This window comes from Electrophorus electricus, chromosome 7 (genome assembly GCF_041902795.1).
Source record: "Electrophorus electricus isolate QZ-2024a chromosome 7, ASM4190279v1, whole genome shotgun sequence".
Classification (NCBI taxonomy): domain Eukaryota; kingdom Metazoa; phylum Chordata; class Actinopteri; order Gymnotiformes; family Gymnotidae; genus Electrophorus; species Electrophorus electricus.
In genome coordinates, this window is record NC_137503.1 from 26,831,232 (window position 1) to 26,851,172 (window position 19,941).

The window sequence follows — 19,941 nt, forward strand, 5'->3', positions numbered from 1 at the left end:
GTTCATTTTGTTTCACGTCGCAGGTATAAAATACAATTGGATCAAATCTGAAGCATGTCTTTACAGATGTTCTATGAACATATAAGCAACAGTACTTCCATTCATCTTTTGTAATCTCACTTTGTATATCATGGCATCAAGCAAGTCTCTTGGATTCTTACTGGCCAGTTGGTTGATTCAGATCTTCCATGTAATACCAGAGGCTTTTTTCATTGTTTGCAAGCTCACAGTTATCAAGTGCAGTTTCGTACTGTAGTGCTTGGTATGACAGTATCCAACAGTGTAGCTAGGAGAAAGCCGTGTAGAATATGTGCTGTAGCCAGTGGGTTGTTCTTTATCACATGATCATAAATAAGGTTTAAGCAAATAAGGTTCAAGCATAGCTTGCCATATTTTATCCATACCCTTGATTAACAGGCATATAAAAGCAAGCGTGTAACCATGCAATCTCCATAGGCAAACACTGGAAGTACAATGGGCTTGGGTATTGAAGAGCTCAGTGACTTTAAAAGCAGCACTGTTATATGATGCCACTTGCTCTATAATTCAGGTTGTAAAATGCATGTCCTGCTACATCTGCACTGGTAATCTGTAAGAGCTGTTGTTGTAAAATGGAAGCATCTAGGAGCAACACAGTCTCAGCCACAAAGTGGTAGATCATGCAAATGTACAGAGAAGGACTGCTGGGTTCTGAAGTGCATAGTGCATATAAATTGCTTATTCTCTGTTGCTTCAGTCCTACAGAGTTCCAAACTGCCTCTTCCAGTAACATCAGCACGAGAACAGTGCATTGGGAGCTCGATTCATGGAAAAATGGCTTTCCAAGTCCAATCAGTTGCCGTCTAAGATCACTATGCCACAATTATGCCAAGAATCAGCTGGACAGCTGCACTGGTCTTACTGGTGTAATGCAAATGGATTCTCTGGTATGATAAATCATGCTTCACTGTCTGACAGACTGTTGGACAAATCTGGGTTTGGTGGATGCCAGAAGAATGATAACTCCTGGAATGTGTAGGGTTTGGTGGAAGAGGGATAATAGTCTTGGCTGTTTTTCAAGTTTTGTACAAGGCGCCTTAGTTTCAGTGAAGGGTAATTTTAATGCTACAGTCAACAACGTGATTTTAGACAATTATACGTTTCCAACTTTGTGGAAACAGCTTTGGTAAGGCCCTTTCCTGTTCTAGCATGACTGTGCCCCTGTGCACTTAGCGAGTTCCACTTATGCGGACTGCATGTGCTACCCATTCTGTTTCCCCACTGTACAGATCACACCAGGGAAATACAAAAATTAGCAGTGTGTGGGGTTCCCAGGACAGAGAATTAAAAATGTGCGCATTGGTCAAAGCTATGTAAACTCTGTGAACATCCTCAAACTAATCAGCCTATTCTTCATTCACCGATAATCCGTGATTTAAAATGTCTTTATAAATGATATTTTCTATTTAAATTAATTATATTTATACTTTTATTAAGCACATTTAAAAATATATAATAAAGCACATTTCACATGCAAGGCTGTAAAACAATAACGTGCGCATGAAGTGTTCTATATTTAAAGCTGCCTTGCCTGTTTCAGTTAAGTGGGACATCGTTTCAGTGTAATTTCTCCATTTCTATGGCCCATGTTATAGGTTAAATCCTATTATTATTTTAAAAATAAAAATACCTTGTAGGCTTCGTTTTACAGTCAGCAAAATGCTTGCTAAGGGAGAGGTTAGAAGCCAAACGAACCGGAAGTGTAATTACAGAGGTTAAAAGCAACCACGGGAGTGTGTTCCAGCTAAGGAAAATCACAAATTATGTGAGTTGTTATTAACTAGTAGATAAATGTACACATTTATCTCTGTATATATGAAGCAATCTCTTTATAACTGCATTTAGAAATAAAATGTCTTCTTTCAGGTGCTATGTTAAAATGCTAGCTTGCTAGCTACTTGTTGTTGGTTAGTTAGCTTATCTTGCTAGCTAACGCGTCCCTGAACGGTTGTTAGAGATGTCATTTTTGGTGACGATAACAGGCTAATCTGTTAAACAGACACTATCGCTACTTTTAATAGCATATTGCAATTCTTGTTATTGTGCTAAACACAAATTTTCTTTTCAATCGGAAACTAACAATACCTTTCACACATTTATTTTAGTTAACCAGCTAGCTAGTAGTACCATTAGTAGCTGGATAGCTAACCTAGTTAGGTTAGCTATCTTGTAAACAGATTTCTTTTTTAAACAAACGATTTTTTAAAAACGATTAGGCACTTTATCAGAGCCACCAAACTGCAAGCTAGCTGATCATATTTACCAAATGCCATATTTACCATATTTACCAAATTCTGTATTACCATAAGGTAATTCTTTGTTATGCTTTGAATTCATATGACATCCGCTATAAGACTCTTGGTAGTCTATTTATCTACACTTTCAAATATATGTATATGTCTTGGCTTTCAAATATAAAAACAAGGATATTACACTTTTAGCCAATAGAACATACTGCATTAGTAGTAGAACATACTGCAATAGAACTGGTTACTGCATATTGTTATCGCAATCTTCCGTCCGCCTACTAATGTTAGTACTGCTCGCTACACACACTGTAATAACGTAGCAGATTCACATTATGCCATAGGAACAAGAGTCTTTGTAATTCAGTAGCTTTGTACTGCAGCTGCCCACCCCACCCATTTTGTCAGCTGCATAAATAGACCCTATATACATATACAGTATATATGTATATAGACATTTTATACATATACAGTCTGTGGGTGGTCACCTAGTCAAGCAAAATCACAGCACTAGTACAACAATACTTTCCACTGGTGTCTTTTATGGATTAAGAATTACATTTATTCCTCGAAATGTCAGTTTCCAGTTAATGAGCATATTGAACAAAATTTCACTATTAGTTCCTTAGTAATGTACGTGACCTGGGATCCAAATATAAATACAAAGAAATTGCACAGCTAAGGTTACTGATAAACTGAACATTAAAAAAACTGAAATAGGCCTTCTCCATGCAAGAATCAAAAGAACAGCCCACTTCAGTCTGAAACAATCTATTTCTGCTCCATATCAATTGTTATAACATCAGGCCTACTAGAGGATATATACATTTACATGGAGATATTTACATGGTCCAGTACCATAACCACTGAGCTACAACTGCCCTCAGACATATTCGATTTTGAGATATTGGGATTCAATGACCTGGGGTTATATGTATATAGAATGAGCAGTGAGAATTTGGATAACAGCTGGAGAGATTTAAGTTGGACAGATAATACCCATTTTTAAATTATAAAAAAGTAAAGATATCTTCATCCAGTGATGTGTTTTGAAATGCAGCATGTAAGAACAGGATCTGCTAAGGGAAGGCATGCTAGCTTCCCTTTCTCCCTGATTGCAGTCCAGTGGTTCTGTTGCATTGTAGATAGGTGATTGGTCTTCAGGGATGTGGTTGGAACTCTACATTTCAAGCTATCCTTAGTCAGAGTTATGCTCACACTGATGTTTCCATCTTTTCAAGTTTCAAGTTTGGTTTATTCGTCACATCTTTTACCACAGAATTACATTTATAGCATTTAACAGATGCTCCTATCCAGAGCGACTTACAAAAGTGCTTTGTCATTTATGCATAGAGTACATCCTAGCCAGTTTAGTAGGATGGAGTCCAAGATACCAATGAACTAGAATACTATAGAAATACAGGGATCAATGCTGACGCCTAGAAGTTCAAAATGCATAAGCTCTATCGCAGACAACATTCAGTGCAATAAACTATAAATACTAGAGTTTGTTAGGCAACAAAGGAGCAGTCAACATCAGTGCAATAAACAATACCCTACAATACCTACTAGTTTTATTTAGTTAACATAGGAAGTGGTCAGTAGTCATTTAAATATTCCACAAATAGATGTGTCTTCAGTCTGCATTTGAAGGCTGCAAGGAAATCTGCTGTCCAGACAGCAAGTGGAATCTGAAGCATACACTGGTGTAAAGTCTAAGGTCTGGCAAATCAGTAAAAGTCCAAAATCTTGCTGCATTGGTATGCAGCTTACTCAAAGGTTTCTTGCAGGAGCCGAGCTTGCTAAACCCAGGCTCTGTCACAGTTGGAACCTTTCTCTGGTTTATGCTGTGAATAAGTGAATCTCTGGCCGTTTAGCTAATAGAATTATTGCTGCTGTTAAGGACCTTCACTGCATGTGTGTGGAGATGTAAACCCACTCAAAGTCTGGAATCCCAAAACCCTTAAGTGCTGGCAAGGAAAGGTCATATCCCATGGTGTATGGATGCTCAGATCAAACCACTCTCTCACCAACTGCACCACTCTGTTGTTGTCGTTGTTCCTGCCTTGTAGCATTTTCTGTGACATGTCAACATTTGCAAAAAGAGCTTGAACGTTTGCCAGGGCTACTTTTCTAATGCGCTCCGATTTCAAAGTGAGAGCAGAGGAGCCATGCTGGCACTCCCAGACCACACAGAATTGAAAAGCATGGTCTCCTGTGAGCAGCCACCCTATAACTCCATAACTCTGCTTCCCTGGGTACACATTCCCAAGGACTGGGTAGACTGATTTGTTCTTGTCTGTACTAGTGTCTTCTGCAATACTTTGTAAATGCTGTGGGTATAAGTGTTATATAAGTGTATGTTCTTGCATTTTGAACACCTTTGACAGTGGCCAACTTGCAGTGTTGAGAAGAGTAAAAGATATTTCTATTTATTTATGTTACACCTCCCTGGGCCAAAGACCTCCAGCTCCCAGAGCTAAATATGATGTCTCAAATGCAATACCTGTATCTGATACACAAGGCTGAAATAATCAATAATCATCAGATTATATAAAACCATCTGACTAAAACTCTTGTTTCTTGTTGTCTAATCTTTTCTCTTGCTGCATCTCTCAAGCGTGGGAAGCATGTCTCGTGCCCGACAGCCTCCACTGGTCACTGGCATCTCACCCAATGAGGGCACACCATGGACTAAAGTCACTATCCGTGGGGAAAACCTAGGCTCTGGACCTAATGACCTCTTTGGTAGTACACACACCAAACAGTTCACACATGTGGCACTTGTGGAAAGCAAAATCTCAGTTTGGCAAGAGGATTCTGTGTTAATCCAGTGTCTAAACAAGCATAATCAGTAACAAGAAAACTAGGCCACCTTTTACTTCACAGTATTTTTTATGGAAGTGTCAGTGGTATGAGATGCTTGAAAATATGGAGGCCTAGAATTTGCTTCATTCCCGGTGCCTTAACTCTAAGAAAAGTGCCTCAGTTTCTAATGGTATGCTGTCTTGCATTTTTAACTGATGTGGAAAAGGCCAAAATATTAATGTTCTTTGTTCCTTTTAGTTGTTAGTCACAACCAGCACCAACAGTAAGATCGGGTCCCTAGCATCTCTTGTTTTTGTACATTTTAGCAACGGGGAAGTAGTCACTCACATAAAAAGACCAGTGTTTTCCTTAAGACAATAGGACACTTATAATTTAGGCTCTCTCCCTAAAAACTTTACCATCAGTGAAATTTACTTGTACATGTATTCATTTGACAGTTGCTTTTATCCAAAGCGACTTACAACAGAGGCAAACATGCAAGTATGGTTTTGTCTCACTTATAAACAAATGACTTCCACCTTCTCTTTCTGTGTTCATCACCACCTCAGGTCTGTCTATCTGTGGTCATAACTGTCTGCTGACAGCTGAATGGATGTCGGCCAGCAAGATTGTGTGCCGTGTTGGTCCTGCCAAAGATGACAAGGGCGAGATCATTGTCACAACCAAGAGCGGAGGCCGAGGCACCTCCACTGTGTCCTTCAAACTCCTCAAAGCTGAGAGGATTGGTTAGACAGGAACACTCATACATTTTAGAAATTGTCACATTTATACACATGCTCAGAGTTCAAATTCACTTTAACCCAAATGCATCATAAGATGTAGCATAAATGACTTCCTTGAATCCTGTTTTTTTTTTTTTGTTTTTTTTTTTGTTGTTGTTTTTTTTGTGTGTGTGTGTGTGTGTGTGTGTGTGTGTACATGCATGTGTGATTAGGTATTCTGGACCAGTCTGCTGTGTGGGTAGATGAGAGGAATTACTATGACATGAGAACAGATCGGAACAAAGGCATCTCCCCCCTGTCTCTGCGGCCTGCCAACCCACTGGGCATTGACATTGATATGTATGTGAAAAAATGAATAAAATAACTCTGTCTGTGTTCACTTATTTATAAATTGTTGTCACCATACACCAGTAAAAAAATTCTCACTATTGTTTATATGTCCATATATTCTACTGCAGTATAGAAGCTTTTAAATGGAACACATTATTGGGTCATTGTCCTTTTCATAAGCAATGTGCTTTGTGGCAGATTGAAGAATCTGCCTGATCACTAACATGGTTTGATTATTTTCTTTATTATAAAAAGCATGATATGTTAAATTATACAGGTATCTATATAGCAACACATTTTTGTACTATTTGCTTACTCTAGGGCAAAAATTCCTCTGAAAGATTTGGAGAGTATGTTTCCAGGAATGAGTGGAGATTTTACCAGTGAGAATTTTTCTGCCACTTGGTACCTCATTGAGAACCATTCTGGAACCAGGTAAGTCAATGCCACCATTTCTTGAACCACAGAGTTCTCAGGTATGGCCTTATTCATTTGTATTACATACAAATAACTTAACTTATATTAGCCTGACTAATTAACACATTATCTTGACTGACTGACACACAGCAGCCTAACTGACTACCACTAATGATGTCTGGCACATGATCTTTTCTCTGCAAGTTCCATGTGTGCATTTTTCCTGTTCCTTGGGTTAGCTTTGAACAGCTGCGCCTGGCAGTGGGGAATCTGAAGAAGCAGGCAAGCAAGAAGAATGAGGGCAGTCTGGCCTATGTGAAAGGAGGACTCAGCACTTTCTTTGAAGCCCAGGATGCTCTGGCTGGTAAGCATGGAGACACACTCACATGTTCTTTTCTAACTTGTCTTCCTTAAACATGTCTCCACTTGCAGAATTTATTCCACTTATGCAACTTACTCGTGTATGTGTGTTTTTATAAGATTTCTTATCTTTCTGGAATTATAGAAAATGTCAAGTTTGAGTTGTATTTAGCATAGATATCAATGATTGATACAGACAATGTTTTTATATTACTTTACATAAATCTTTATGGTAATTGACATGTAGCTAGGTCATTTTTTCCATTTGTTTATCTTTACTTTTCTCTTTGAATTTTGAATTTTACTGTGTGTGTGAGATTCTTTCATTTGTATATAAAGAAAGAAGTTTTATTAGAAAGAAAACCTGCATATTTTGGCTGTGTGTGTGATCTAGATGAGAGGATCACCAGTCAAGGGAGAAAGAAAGGAGGATCTATTTATAGCTGCTCATATATAAAACAGGCACACTAGCAGGTCATGGTGCATAGTGGGGATGTTTTTGATGAGGTTGCCATTGTGCTGAGAGGAAGTGAGAGCACATTTAAAGGAAGCTGCATAGATTATCAGAGAATATTTCTAAAATTCTGAACATCTGAGTCAAAACACAAAGCAGGGTCACAGGAAACAAACACACAGTATTCCAGGACCTAGGGGCCTGGAGGTTAGCCCTGATGTCACTACTTTCTGTGTGGGTGTATGCTGAGCACCATCTCACCATTGGAATCATATGTGGTAGTTCTAAATTGGAACCCATGGAAAACAGTCTGCTGTTGTATATGTAAGTCATGTGCTTGTGTTTAAAGGGATTGGGGTGTTGGAGAAATATCTTGTTTCTCCATATCTCTCTCTCATTCTCTCTTCCTTTTTCTTATTAGCTATTCATCAGAAACTTGAATCAGATGGCACAGAAAAGGTGGAGGGCTCTATGACCCAGCAATTGGAAAGGATTCTCAACAGTAAGATCAAGAGCAAACTTGCTCCACACACATACAGACATTCCCACAAACCCAGGCTGCTGAGGCACAGACACACACTCCTGAGACCATATGTTAGTGAAAAAGAGTAAGCCACATTCATGTGGGATCCATGAACTTTGTCTTTGCAAATGTGAAAGCATGTTTCTATGGGCTCATGAATTTTTGAGAGCGAAAGAGAGAGACTTCTCCTCCACTGCATGTTAATTTGACTGACGTGATGGCAGGTCAATAAACACGCTCTTTTCCTGCAGCTCATGTAAATAAACCAATCACACTGACAAGCTTTCATCGTTAGCCCCTTCCCCTTCCTCCCTTCGCCTGCCCGTCACTCTCTCAGCCAGTCCTTGACCTGGCATGGGAGAAAATGCGAATAACTTGGCTGACTTGTCTGGTCAGTGTTTTTATTGTGGTTAGGGGGCTTGCTTTGATTAAAAGAATCTGACCCAGTGCAAGCAGCGTAACCACGGCCACCCAGGCAGCAGGATGGAGGCCAGTAGAATGGATTTCATCTTAGTTGGAGTGAAATAGTTCCAACTCTCTTTTTTTGTATGCTGCTCTGCCTCGCAGAAGCGAGCGATACAGCAGACACGCTGTTCCAGGAAGTCCTGGGACGAAAGGACAAAGCCGACTCCACACGCAATGCCCTCAATGTCCTGCAGCGCTTCAAATTCCTCTTTAACCTGCCGCTCAACATTGAGCGCAACATCCAAAAGGTGGCACTCTAAATGCACAGCATACACACACACACACACACACACACACACACCTCTTTTGGGCTTAGATGGACCTTCTTGCAGCGGCTTGTGCTGATACTGGTCAGCATTGTTGATGTGAGAAGAACTTAAATTCTAAAAGAAAATAGCTAATATTATAATGGTGTAGTAATTCTCTAAAACTTTACCACACACACAGGATGCTTCTGTACCATAAAATCTCTCTCTCCTAGGGCGATTATGATGTAGTCATTAACGACTATGAGAAAGCTAAGTCCCTGTTTGGGAACACAGAGGTTCCAGTATTCAAAAAAGGTACATGATCATTAGTAAGCCTTAATAACCATCCAGTGTGAAGTTATTAATTGTATTCATCATTATATAAACACTTTAATAATCTTTTGAAAATTCTCTGGGAAGCATACTGTAATGCCCCAACATGACCAGGCTTCAGTGTGTTAGATGAATGCTAGACCTGTGAGATGATCTGTCTGTTCCCGCAGTGTATGCGGAGGTGGAGACTCGCATCAGAGCTCTAAGGAATCTCCTGCTGGACAAATTACTAGAGACTCCTTCTACCCTCCATGACCAGAAACGCTACATAAGGTGAGCGTGTGTAGATGAGTCTGTTTTCCAACATAGTTGACACTTTGCCTTCTGATCCTCTTAAATTCTAATGGCTTTTTATTATTAATCTTAAGGCATATTATTCAATAACTACTGTGAATTATTTATTAGCTACGTATGAATCTAATTTGGAAGGTATATAGTCACGTGAGTGAGGAATGAAAGTCTGTGCCCACCTGTGGATCCTAGAAATTACATATTGCTGAAACAAACATTGTTTGCACTTAGCTAATCCTGTGTACTGAGCTCCTATATTATTATTGCGTATCACACTTTGAAGAAACAGCATTCCCAACTGGCTTCAAAGAGGAATGATAATAAACTAGACTCGACTTGTCTTGAACAGGTGAGGTGTATGACTGTCTGTGTGTGTGTGTTGGTCTGCTTGGAAGGTACTTGTCAGACCTGCATGCCTCGGGTGATCCTGCATGGCAGTGTATTGTGGCCCAGCACAAGTGGATCCTGCAGCTGATGCAAAACTGTAAAGAAGACTTCATCAAAGAGCAGAGAGGTACACACATACTCATGTCAGAGCCAGCTGAATTCCTCTATCTCTGCATAAAGACCTTCAGCAGCCATATAGTACTCCTGGGTTTGTCCTGGGTGTCTGTGTCCCCTCATCTTTAAACCAGATATTAATCATTTTGAGTGGTTGAGCTGCACTTAAATTTGGGATATTAGAACATCTCCATCCATAGCAGGAGTATCAACTTCAGATCCTGGTGGATTAGAGCATTGCTTGATTAAATTATTTCCTTGTTTTAGCAGGGAAGGGCATGAAACAGGCCTTGGTGATTAACTTAGGGTTTAGTTAAATCAAGTAAAGACTAAGCCCTGAAGTAGTTCTCCTGGACCGGAGTCTAACACCCTTCCTCTAACACCCTGCCCTGTTTAACACCAGGTTCTTGTCAGTAAAATTTTTAAACATATAGATTTTCTTGGTCTGGGACTTAGTCTTGATCTGGGTCCTGCACTTGAAAGTAATGGTCTGGATGTTGGAGCTGAATGGTCTTGATGTAGATCAACACCTTTTATGGCTTTCAGATGTGCTTTGTAATGGTCTTTTGCATGTGATGTCACTAAGTAGACTGTGGGTGTAGGAGTAAGTGGTGTGCCCTTGTGTGTTAGCTTGTGTTTAGACAGAGAGCAGCATATGTGTGGTCTGGTCTCCACATAGAACAGGAAGTTCTCAGTTCCAGAGACAGGCAGGAAGGGGAGCAACCAAGGTTTATCTGAGAGAGAAACAGTAAGATGGAGAGATGTGTAAAGAGGATAAGATGCAGAAATAAATTAAGATAAAAGGAATTGGAGAGGGAGAGAGACAGAGAATGAATTTTGAAGACAGACGACATCTGTATGTAGACATTAGTGGAAATTCTTTTATTAGAGCATAAATGTATGCTTTGATAGGAAGTGTGCATGCACATATGTAAGAGGTGAGCCATGTGTCCGTCTTATGGGTGTTGTATTACATTGTTCTAAGAGCCTCAGAATTTCTTAGCGCCATGTCAAATTGAAGATAAGTCATTTAGCGCCATCTACTGTTGAGAAAAATAGTGTAAACTCTAAATCTCTCTATTTTTTTAAATCTCAGGCCCACTATCTCACATTCATGCTATCTTTGACTCTCAGTTTCTATATCTTCTTCTTTCTCTCTTTTTCTCTCTCTGTCTGCCCCCCTCCCCCCGCTCTCTCAGTGGGTGGTGGAGGGTTGGAATCTGATGGAGAGTCTCGCTCATCAGCTCTGAGCCGGATCAGTCATACAGCATCTCTGAGGAGAGGTAGCAGCTTCCAGACGCCCAGAGACGACTGTGAGAAGCTGTTTTGTAACTTCTCCATGACCTTATATCTACTGTAATGTGTGACAGTGAATAGTTTTGGGATAATGGTGAGATGGTGAGGTTGCTTTAATGCAATACCTATATGCATAAAGTTGAACGGAATTAAATTTGTTTGACCCTCTAACTCAGCCTGGCGCAGTAAGAGCCCTCAGCAGGTGAGGTTCGTGGAGAAGCTGTCGGACGTGGTCATCAGCCAGCTGCCAAACTTCTGGAAACTCTGGATCTCCTATGTGAATGGAAGCCTCTTCAGTGAGGTATGGCATGGACACATATGCAGTTGGGTGACCAGTGTAAAATCTGTGTGGGAGAGGTGAAAGCTCAGTGTACCATGCTGTGTGCTCTGTGACAGACGGGGGAGAAGTCAGCCCAGGTGGAGAAGCTGAGGAAGAATGCCAGGCAGAGACAGAATGACTTCAAGGTGAATACCATTGCTGCAGGCTACTGTGTGTGTGTGTGTCTGTCTGTGTCTCTGTCTCTGTCTGTGTCTGTGTCTGTTTGTCCGTTTGTGTGTGTATGCATGCACGCAATGTTTTAGAGGAAGACGTTACTGGTAGGGATTTTAGAGATGACTCAGTTGCAGGGTGGTAATAGTATTAGTACTGACAGCAGTTTACAGTTATTCACTTGGTCATAGTCCGTTTTAAAAGAATGAGTGTCAAAAAACTTTAAACACATTAAATACAACACATTAATTAATTTCTACTCTTTCTAAAACTTTAGAGATTTTAAAGTTTAATTGATACAAAAATGGTTAAAACATCTGTTAGTACATCTGTTTATATTTATTCATTGATTACTGTTAAATTTGTGAGTGTGTGTGTGTGTGTGTGTGTGTGTGTAGGGCATGATCGAGGAAGTGACCCGACGCTTGGTCCTGCTGGTCCGCGGGGCTCTGTTACCCTCCACTCTCTATGAGGAGGAGCAGCGTCTCTACGGGGGCTGGGACACCAACACTTCTCTGACTGGAGCATGGCTTACACAGATTATACACACTGTCAGGTCAGGGGGTGGGCTAAGGAAGAATGAAATTAGCTATTTCACAAGCTACAGGACAGTCATGTTTAAGTTCTCTCTCTCACTATCTTTCTCCCTCTCTCATAGGCTAAGTCATGAGGCTCTTTCTGCTCTAGAGATTCCTAATGATCTGCTGCAAGTGATTCAGGATTTGCTGCTGGACCTGCGTGTGCACTGCCTGCTGGTTACACTACAGCACACTGCCGAGGGTGAGACAAAGCAAAAGATAGCACCAGGAACGATGGAAGAAATTAACCTTCTGGAAGTCAAGGGAAAATACTATCACCTTACACCTCTTGGGTCTAAAGCCTCCTGGGGATAGTAGAGAGCAGGGTTTAGATCACCAGTCATGAGGCTGTATTCTGATAGTTCTCAACATGAGGCTGTTTAGACACCCTAGCCCTAGAGTACAAGTCACAGATTTAACCAGCACTGAGCTTTGGAAGGCATCAATCATTAAAGTTCTCCCTATTATACAGTCAAAGCATGTCAGTCTATAGACAACACAGCCTGTAGTTGGAGACAGAGAGGGAGGTAAACTGTCAGGTATACCTCCTTAATTGTATATGTAATTAATGGGAATTGTATTGTCCAGATGTAAAGAGGCTTCCTGAGAGAGAAGATTGGATTGTAGACAATGAGGGAATCACATCGCTGGTACTGCATTATTTTTGTTGTTCTGAATGTAATTAAGTATAAAGTAACACAATAAGAGGATGTTCACCGTGTGTGCATGCTTGTGCGTGTGTCTTTCAGCCAGCTCAGTTTGAACATTGTATGGTGCAGATGCTACAGTCCCTTAAGGAGCCCATGGAGTGCAAGCCTGGAGAGGTCAATGTAAGACGCACTGTTCATAACAAGTTTTGTGCAGAGCTAATACACAAGCAAATGATTTTGCCAAACATTGCATCAGTACCACTGTATTGTTGGCTCTTCACATGTGGTGGAAAAGTGAGGGTTTTATTGCACCCCCATCTCTCTGTGTGTGTCATATGTAGATTTTTCAGCTGGAGCTGGCACAGGATCGGGCCTGTGAGCTGTGTGTGGGAATTATGAAGGTACTCTGCATAGGAGAGCAGTCAACACAGGGAGAGCACCTTTTCTCACTAAAGCATCAAAGATTGTGATTTGATCTACAGGGTTTCAATAAAATGTTAGTCATTGGTTGCCAACAGCATGAACATGGAAAGAGTATAAACCCAGCGACCTGCTTTTTTTTTTTTTTTTAAATAGAAAATCCAACTTCGTAGTTCTAGTGTGTCGTACATGCACCAGGGAAGAGTGGGAATTTACCTTTGCATGTGTACATTAGTGACTGATATTTGGATTATTTCTAGGAGTTCATCACCTGTTTGGAGCAACTGAGCACCAAGACTGATGGAGACATTGATACCTCCCAGTAAGTTCACCCTGTAGCAATGTGTGTGCTAAAGAGCTTGTATGGATGCATGTCTGTGTGCGTATGTATTAGCATAACATCGTGTGTGTGTGTGTGTGTGTGTGTGTGTGTGTGTGTGTGTGTGTGTGTGTTTTAGTGCATCAGTGGACCTGGCATCTCCAGATGTCTTTGGAAGCTTTCACGAACACTTTGGTCCATCCCCAGTAAGACTGTCCCTCCTCAACCTCTTGTTTCCTTTCCATTACAGCACTCAGTGTTGCAAATAACATCAACATCACATGTTGAGCATATGAGTTTGGGCAACACAGATTAATGCAGTCTCACATTGTGCTGGCAGCTTTGAGTAGGCATGATGTGTAAGTAGGGTAGAACGAACTGTGCAAACGAGAGAAAAGAAAAGTATGGTTTAATGTAGTCGTCACTGAGAGCATGAGCAGAATAAGAAGTGCTGGTTGCTGGGGCTTCCCCAGCCATGCTCTGAAGGGCTTGCTGGTTTCCCCCTTGCTCTTTGTCACACTGCTTTCACTCACACATTTACTCTTTCATTCTGTTACTCAATCCCACCATGACTCACTTGCTTATAGGATCTAATTTATAACGTATGCTTATCAATGAATTATCTCACACTTCAGCTCTTACTGTATCATACTCCCAAACACCCCCAATGCAAAGGCTGTTCATTAGGATATTACAGGTGTGTTGTGTAGTTAATCAGCTGTTTTGTGTGCGGGTGTGGATGTGCGTCTGCTCACGGACATATATATGTGCATGACTGTTTGTCTGCAGGAACAGCGTTTCCTCATCATTCTCAGTAACTGTCAGTATTTGGAGAGACACACCTTCCTCAACCTTGCTGAGCACCTGGAGAAACATGGCTTCACCACAGCCGAAAAAATCACCAGGGTAAGAGGGCCCATGCTCACTCACACACACACACACACACCTACACATGTGTGGTATAAGGTGTGTGGGTGTATGTATATGTGTGTAAGTGAAAGAAAGGGAGTTAATTTTTTTTTATTGTTCAGTGACTCATGGAAGGGTTTTCAAAGAAGCAAGAGGGTTTTCACATTAAAGGGATGATTGCCATAAAAGTGCTAAGCAGTGACCTTTGTTATATACACACACCATTATCATTTCACAAAGAAATGAGTTGTCGTTCCAGTAAACACAAATGTGTCTTTATGTCTATAGCTGCATCGACCAAGATCTTAGTTAAAATTGAACTTATAGCAGTTACAGCATATTTGTTTTCCTTGAGTGCAAGATAAACATCATGATAGAAAAGATGCAGAGTGCCATGGTTTAAGAATCATGGTTTGCTACTGGTATGTACACTGTTGTACGGGGCTCACATAGCTGTATAAGTCCTTGGAAGGCTAACAGTTGTCTTGCTTGAAAAATCTGTGCTGCAATACATTTTTCTGCCAGTAATAGTTTGACAGGTTGGTTTAAGCAGCATCACTACATGTGAAAAAAATTGGAAGACCAAATTAACTATAAATGTTTGGTACCATGACAACCTACACTTGATTTCTAGATTTCCTTTATCTTCTATTTGATCTTGTTTCGATGCATGCAAACTCATTAACATAGTAGTATTTGAGTCTTAAAGAGGAGCAAGACTATGGGCTACCTCGGTTTGGCATTAACTATAGTAGTCATATGAGCAGACATATAGGTTTGTCATTGAATGGGGTTTGAAAAAGGGTGTTTGTCACATCAACCCACACCCTTAGACGAGACACCAAGTCTATGACTTTAAAGCCTAATAGTTTAACAGTAAACCTTTTTATTATTGACTTTTGGTAAGGCTCATGTTTTGAGACTGTTCGTATGTTAGCAATGAGTGACATGAAAAAAGTCACACTTACTAATAATTACCGTATAAATTTCTCATATAAGTTCTGGTGTTTTCCATGTCTGGAAGATTTCCTTGCAGTTAAGCTTTGTCAGACTGATGGACATGCATGAGTGGATGTTTTACTAATTGTGTGTGTGTGTGTGTGTATAAGACAGCCAGAAATATTGCGACCCTGTTTTTTGTAAGAGAGAGTACCATTCAAAGAACACATTATTTAAATGTCAATTTCTAAATGTCACCCTATATCTTTGTGCATGTGTGGTGTGTGCTTCTGTGTGTGTACACACATGCATGGTTTGGTTTTAGGTGAGCGTAGAGGCAGTTCGTCAGTTGGATGAGCATTTGTTTGAGTCATATATTGAGAAGAAGTCGGATCCTATTGTAGGCTCTCTGGAACCAGGAATCTATGCTGGATACTTTGACTGGAAGGACTGCCTACCACCCACAGGTACTGCTGTGCAGATTTATAGTAGGCGGTCGTCTGTTTGTATTATGAAATCACTACATTTACCTTTCTGTTGTCTGTCTTGTTTTGATACTTCAGACACCATTGTGAAAAAAAGAATATGGTACTCAAGAGAATAGTTGGAAAATTTTACACATTCACTCTGCTGTACACACACACTGTTTTCTCTCATGGTGATTTCTCACTTCTGCTTTTTATGTTTTCTTTCATTATAAAATTGTTTTTCATATGGCATAAACTATTATTTAAAATTTAAACTTTAAACATGCAGACACACATTTACCCTCAGGCCTTAGTGAACTTGTGTTAGAGGTGTTTCACTCATAAAACATTTCTTTGTTTCACTAACTCTCCCTCTCTCTTTCACTCTCACTCACTCACATTTTCAGGTGTGCGGAATTATTTAAAGGAGGCTTTGGTCAGCATTATCTCTGTCCATTCTGAAGTAAGCTATGAAACCTCACCATACTCTAAATCTGCCTCAACACTCATTTTGTGACTTTTATCTCTACAGTACTTCACCCTGTTCTGCTATGAATAAGCAAAGGGGTGTGTTTCTGCTTGGCTTTAGTTTCCAGGTATAAGTGTTCAAAGATTCATCTTTTTTTTTCTTTTTTACAAACTAGCAAGATGATGATGGTTCATATGCCAAACCAGTAATAAACCTTATTATAGATCATCAAGCTCAGAAAACATTGTAATATAATTTTTCCCATCCACTGAGTGGAAGCAGTACCACAGGGACACATTTTTCGTAATATAAAATATATGCTTGGCTCATGTTCAGCCAAGCTGCTAGATAAATGTGTGTGATATCTAAATGTTATTTCTGATGGACAAAGATGATATTCACCATTACATCATATTTAAAATAGTTTGAGCTTTCACATTTTTTTCTGTATTTGTTATAGAACAGTGTTCTGCCCTTCTCTTTTCTAAAATCTTTTTTGTTTCTCTCTGTCTCTTGCTTTCTCTTTGCAAGGTGTTCACAGTTTCTAAGGAGTTGGTTCCTCGCATTTTGTCAAAGCTCATTGAAGCTGTGTCTGAAGAGATGAGTCGTCTGATGCAGTGCGTGTCATCCTTCAGCAAGAACGGAGGACTGCAGGTCCTGAAACACGCAGCCACCTGAGGGCATCCTGTAACCAAATGTCTACTTCCATGTTGGTAGCCATTGGAATATGACTTTCATTCTTTTGTTTGCTTTTGGTTTCAGGCACGTCTGGAAATCCTTGCACTAAAGGACGCTGTAGAACCTTACCTGACATCAGAGAGCCAGTGAGAATTCTTTTCACACACACATTTTTCATACATACAAATGTTACTTACAATAACGTAGTTTAACAAAGGCTGAAGGAAGCCACTCTATCTGGTGACTTGAACCCAGGTCTGACAGGAATGTAAATGTGAGCTCTGACCACCAGACCAAAGAGCCAGCTCACTGGCATAGCAGCCAGACCACCCGTTTAACCTTCATAAGTTACACGTAGGCGTAATAATACGTGTAGTTAAGGTAGTGGAATTGCATGTCAGTAAATCAGAACTGCTATTTACGTTTCTGTCTGTGTCTCTGTGTGTCTGTTCTTTGATCAGGGTCAACTTTAAGCAAGCCCTTGAAGCTCTACCACAGCTTCAAAGTGGAGCTGACAAGAAGTGAGCTTGTGCCTTAAACCAACTACCTTTAAACTCTATCTGACTTTTTAGCTCATCCTAAAAGTAGGTCTCTCCTCTCCTCTCCTCTCCTCTCCTCTCCTCTCCTGTCCTCTCACACAGGCTCTTAGAGGAGTTGTTGAATACATTTAAGAGCAGTATGCAGTTTCAGCTCTACTGCTTCCAGCCCTCTTCTGTTCAGCCTGTCAAAAGATAAACCACCATTTGAAGTGTCTGAAGAGAACTACAACAGCCAAGCATTTTAGTTCTATTTTTGTGTGCGTGTGTGTGTTTTTGCTTGGACACAACTGTCAATTATGCTATTGCACTCCAACACTCCGATTACTATATGAAAAATTATTATTAGATGCACTTTGTTGTTACTTTGCCTGGCAGATGAACCACAATGTATATTAAAAGAAACAATACATAAATAAATTGTTGAACGTATTATTTATTAATAGGATACAAGTTTAATGGAGCTTGTTAAATAGCTAAAGAATGCAAAAAATGAGGCTTGTTTCCCAGTTTGATTTGAAAGTCAGAGTCAAGTTATGGTGCTTGAACAAGAATATTTTGTATAACACCACTTTGGTGCTGTGCCCATCCACAGCCCTGATGTAATGACACACGCCCTGTCTGGTGTCATATAGAAAGGTACACACCCTGGCCTTCCTCATGTCACTGGATTCATGTATGTATCTGTGTGAAATCGGACTAGATGTGTTTGTTGAACCTTGCATTGAAACAGTATATAACATTTAAGACTGAAGTAGGAAAAAAGTATAGAAAAAAAAAGGTTTGATAAGGTCATTACAAGGACCTTTTAAATGTTTTGTTGATGGTATAATGTCATCAAGATGTACAACTTGATAATTAATTTTGCCATGTTCATGAAAATTAATGTCATTTCTGGTAATTTCCCCTTTCAGTGTGGGATTACAACTTTGAGAGTTTTAAATCGTAATTTACAGATTTTTAAGGAATTGTACATACATTTACAAATTGGAGTTCAGTTGTAGCACCAGAGGTATAAAACTGGGTGAGAAACCCGGTTTGGAAGTGGTGAAATTCTAGTCATGACTATAAAAGCGGTATAACATTGTAGGGAATGCATATCTCTTTTTTTCCCTGTTTATGCTTCAAGATATTTAATTACTGGCAGTGATTGAAACCACAGTTGTTCTTCAAGAAGGCATGTCATGAATTCCCCCCATTACTACAAACCTGGTGTGTTTATGTTTTTGTTCTATAATTAGTTCTACTAACATAACATCCTTCTATTTAAGGGAACAAGTTTAATGGAGGTTGATATCAAAGACACGTGTTGTTTCAGGTAAAACAGTGGGTGGACGACTTAAGGTGTTAAGGGAAGTTGTTATGAATCTGTCTTTCCATTGTATGTAGGCAGAGAGGAAGCTGATCCAAACATGTTTACATCCTTCTGTATGATCCCCAGTTAACAACTGATAGAGGATCAGAGAATAAGGCTTAACTGTATAAAATGGCTATTTTCCCTGTACTTATTATTCTTTTACATTACATAGATTTTTCTCTAGGGAGAACTGAAGAAGTAGAATCTTGACCTCAGTATTCTTCAGTGAGAGTTAAAATATCTCATTTTAAATGTTGTGCAAATCATTTACAAGTTGCAAACCAACTACAGTAGGTTTCTCTGAAGCCTATATAGATTGCCACATATATTCAGAGTTAGCCCCTTTTGATATGCCAAAAAATTTCAAACAATTAGGTGAATGTGTGATAATACTATGAGGAGAAATATATGGATAAATCAAGCAATATGTTGACTGTCCTCATTTTAGTTTCAGTACCATTACTATTTTAAAATAGATAACAAAGCAAGTAGTTTCTGCAGTATTATTATTATTATTATTAATGTTTCAGCTTTATTAGTGGAATGTCTACTTTTTTTTCTTCTAGATAAATACATAATATACCATTCCAAAAGTTTAACACAGCCCATTATATACTTTTGCACACGAATTTCTCCTCAAATTTCCCCCTTTTGAAACTGAATATATCCATATAGCTTAAGAGGTAACTATAATAATAATAAGAGTCATGTACATGGTACATGCTGTTGTACTGGGTGAACTTTTCACAGGTACATTGATAAGATGTCCTGATTTATGCATTTACACCATAATCGTTATCCATGGTGGTTTTCCATGATGGCATAATTTTCTAATAAAATTCCATTCCTGTTTCATATAGCTGTATTTGTATGCTCATTTAGTTTTAGAAGTTTTGAAGTATTACATAACCTGGCCCACAACCAGAAAAAAAAAAATGCATTTCTGAGATCACCCAGAAGAAAGCCAAAGACCAAGACAGACTCCCTCACCTTTACGACAGAACATGATTGAATTAGAGATACACTGGCCTATTTTACAGAAAGATGAAAGTTTGAAATGGGTTGGTGCATTTAA

At 39.6% G+C, this 19,941-nt stretch overlaps 1 protein-coding gene across 2 annotated transcripts; it reads left to right on the top strand.

Moving 5' to 3' along the window:
* Window positions 1–1,700: 1,700 nt before the first annotated feature.
* On the top strand, window positions 1,701–19,230 carry exoc2 (exocyst complex component 2). 2 transcript variants are annotated; one of them, XM_026998969.3, is made up of 28 exons: window positions 1,701–1,804; window positions 4,906–5,033; window positions 5,663–5,839; window positions 6,049–6,175; window positions 6,488–6,601; window positions 6,823–6,947; window positions 7,819–7,899; window positions 8,488–8,633; window positions 8,867–8,948; window positions 9,137–9,239; window positions 9,653–9,771; window positions 10,958–11,071; window positions 11,231–11,355; window positions 11,451–11,519; window positions 11,943–12,100; window positions 12,203–12,324; window positions 12,711–12,772; window positions 12,872–12,952; window positions 13,114–13,173; window positions 13,453–13,514; window positions 13,651–13,717; window positions 14,301–14,417; window positions 15,685–15,826; window positions 16,234–16,289; window positions 16,827–16,949; window positions 17,058–17,119; window positions 17,435–17,494; window positions 17,615–19,230. In XM_026998969.3, exons 2-28 carry the CDS (start codon window positions 4,916–4,918, stop codon window positions 17,706–17,708), a joined length of 2,766 nt encoding a protein of 921 aa, XP_026854770.2. In that variant the 5' UTR covers window positions 1,701–1,804; window positions 4,906–4,915; the 3' UTR covers window positions 17,709–19,230. The 2 variants fall into 2 exon arrangements, 1 of the variants encoding a protein (XP_026854770.2); XR_014124565.1 differs by lacking the exons at window positions 16,234–16,289; window positions 17,435–17,494; window positions 17,615–19,230 and adding an exon at window positions 16,359–16,422 and having other exon boundaries at window positions 17,058–17,074.
* The last annotated feature ends 711 nt before the right edge of the window (window positions 19,231–19,941 follow it).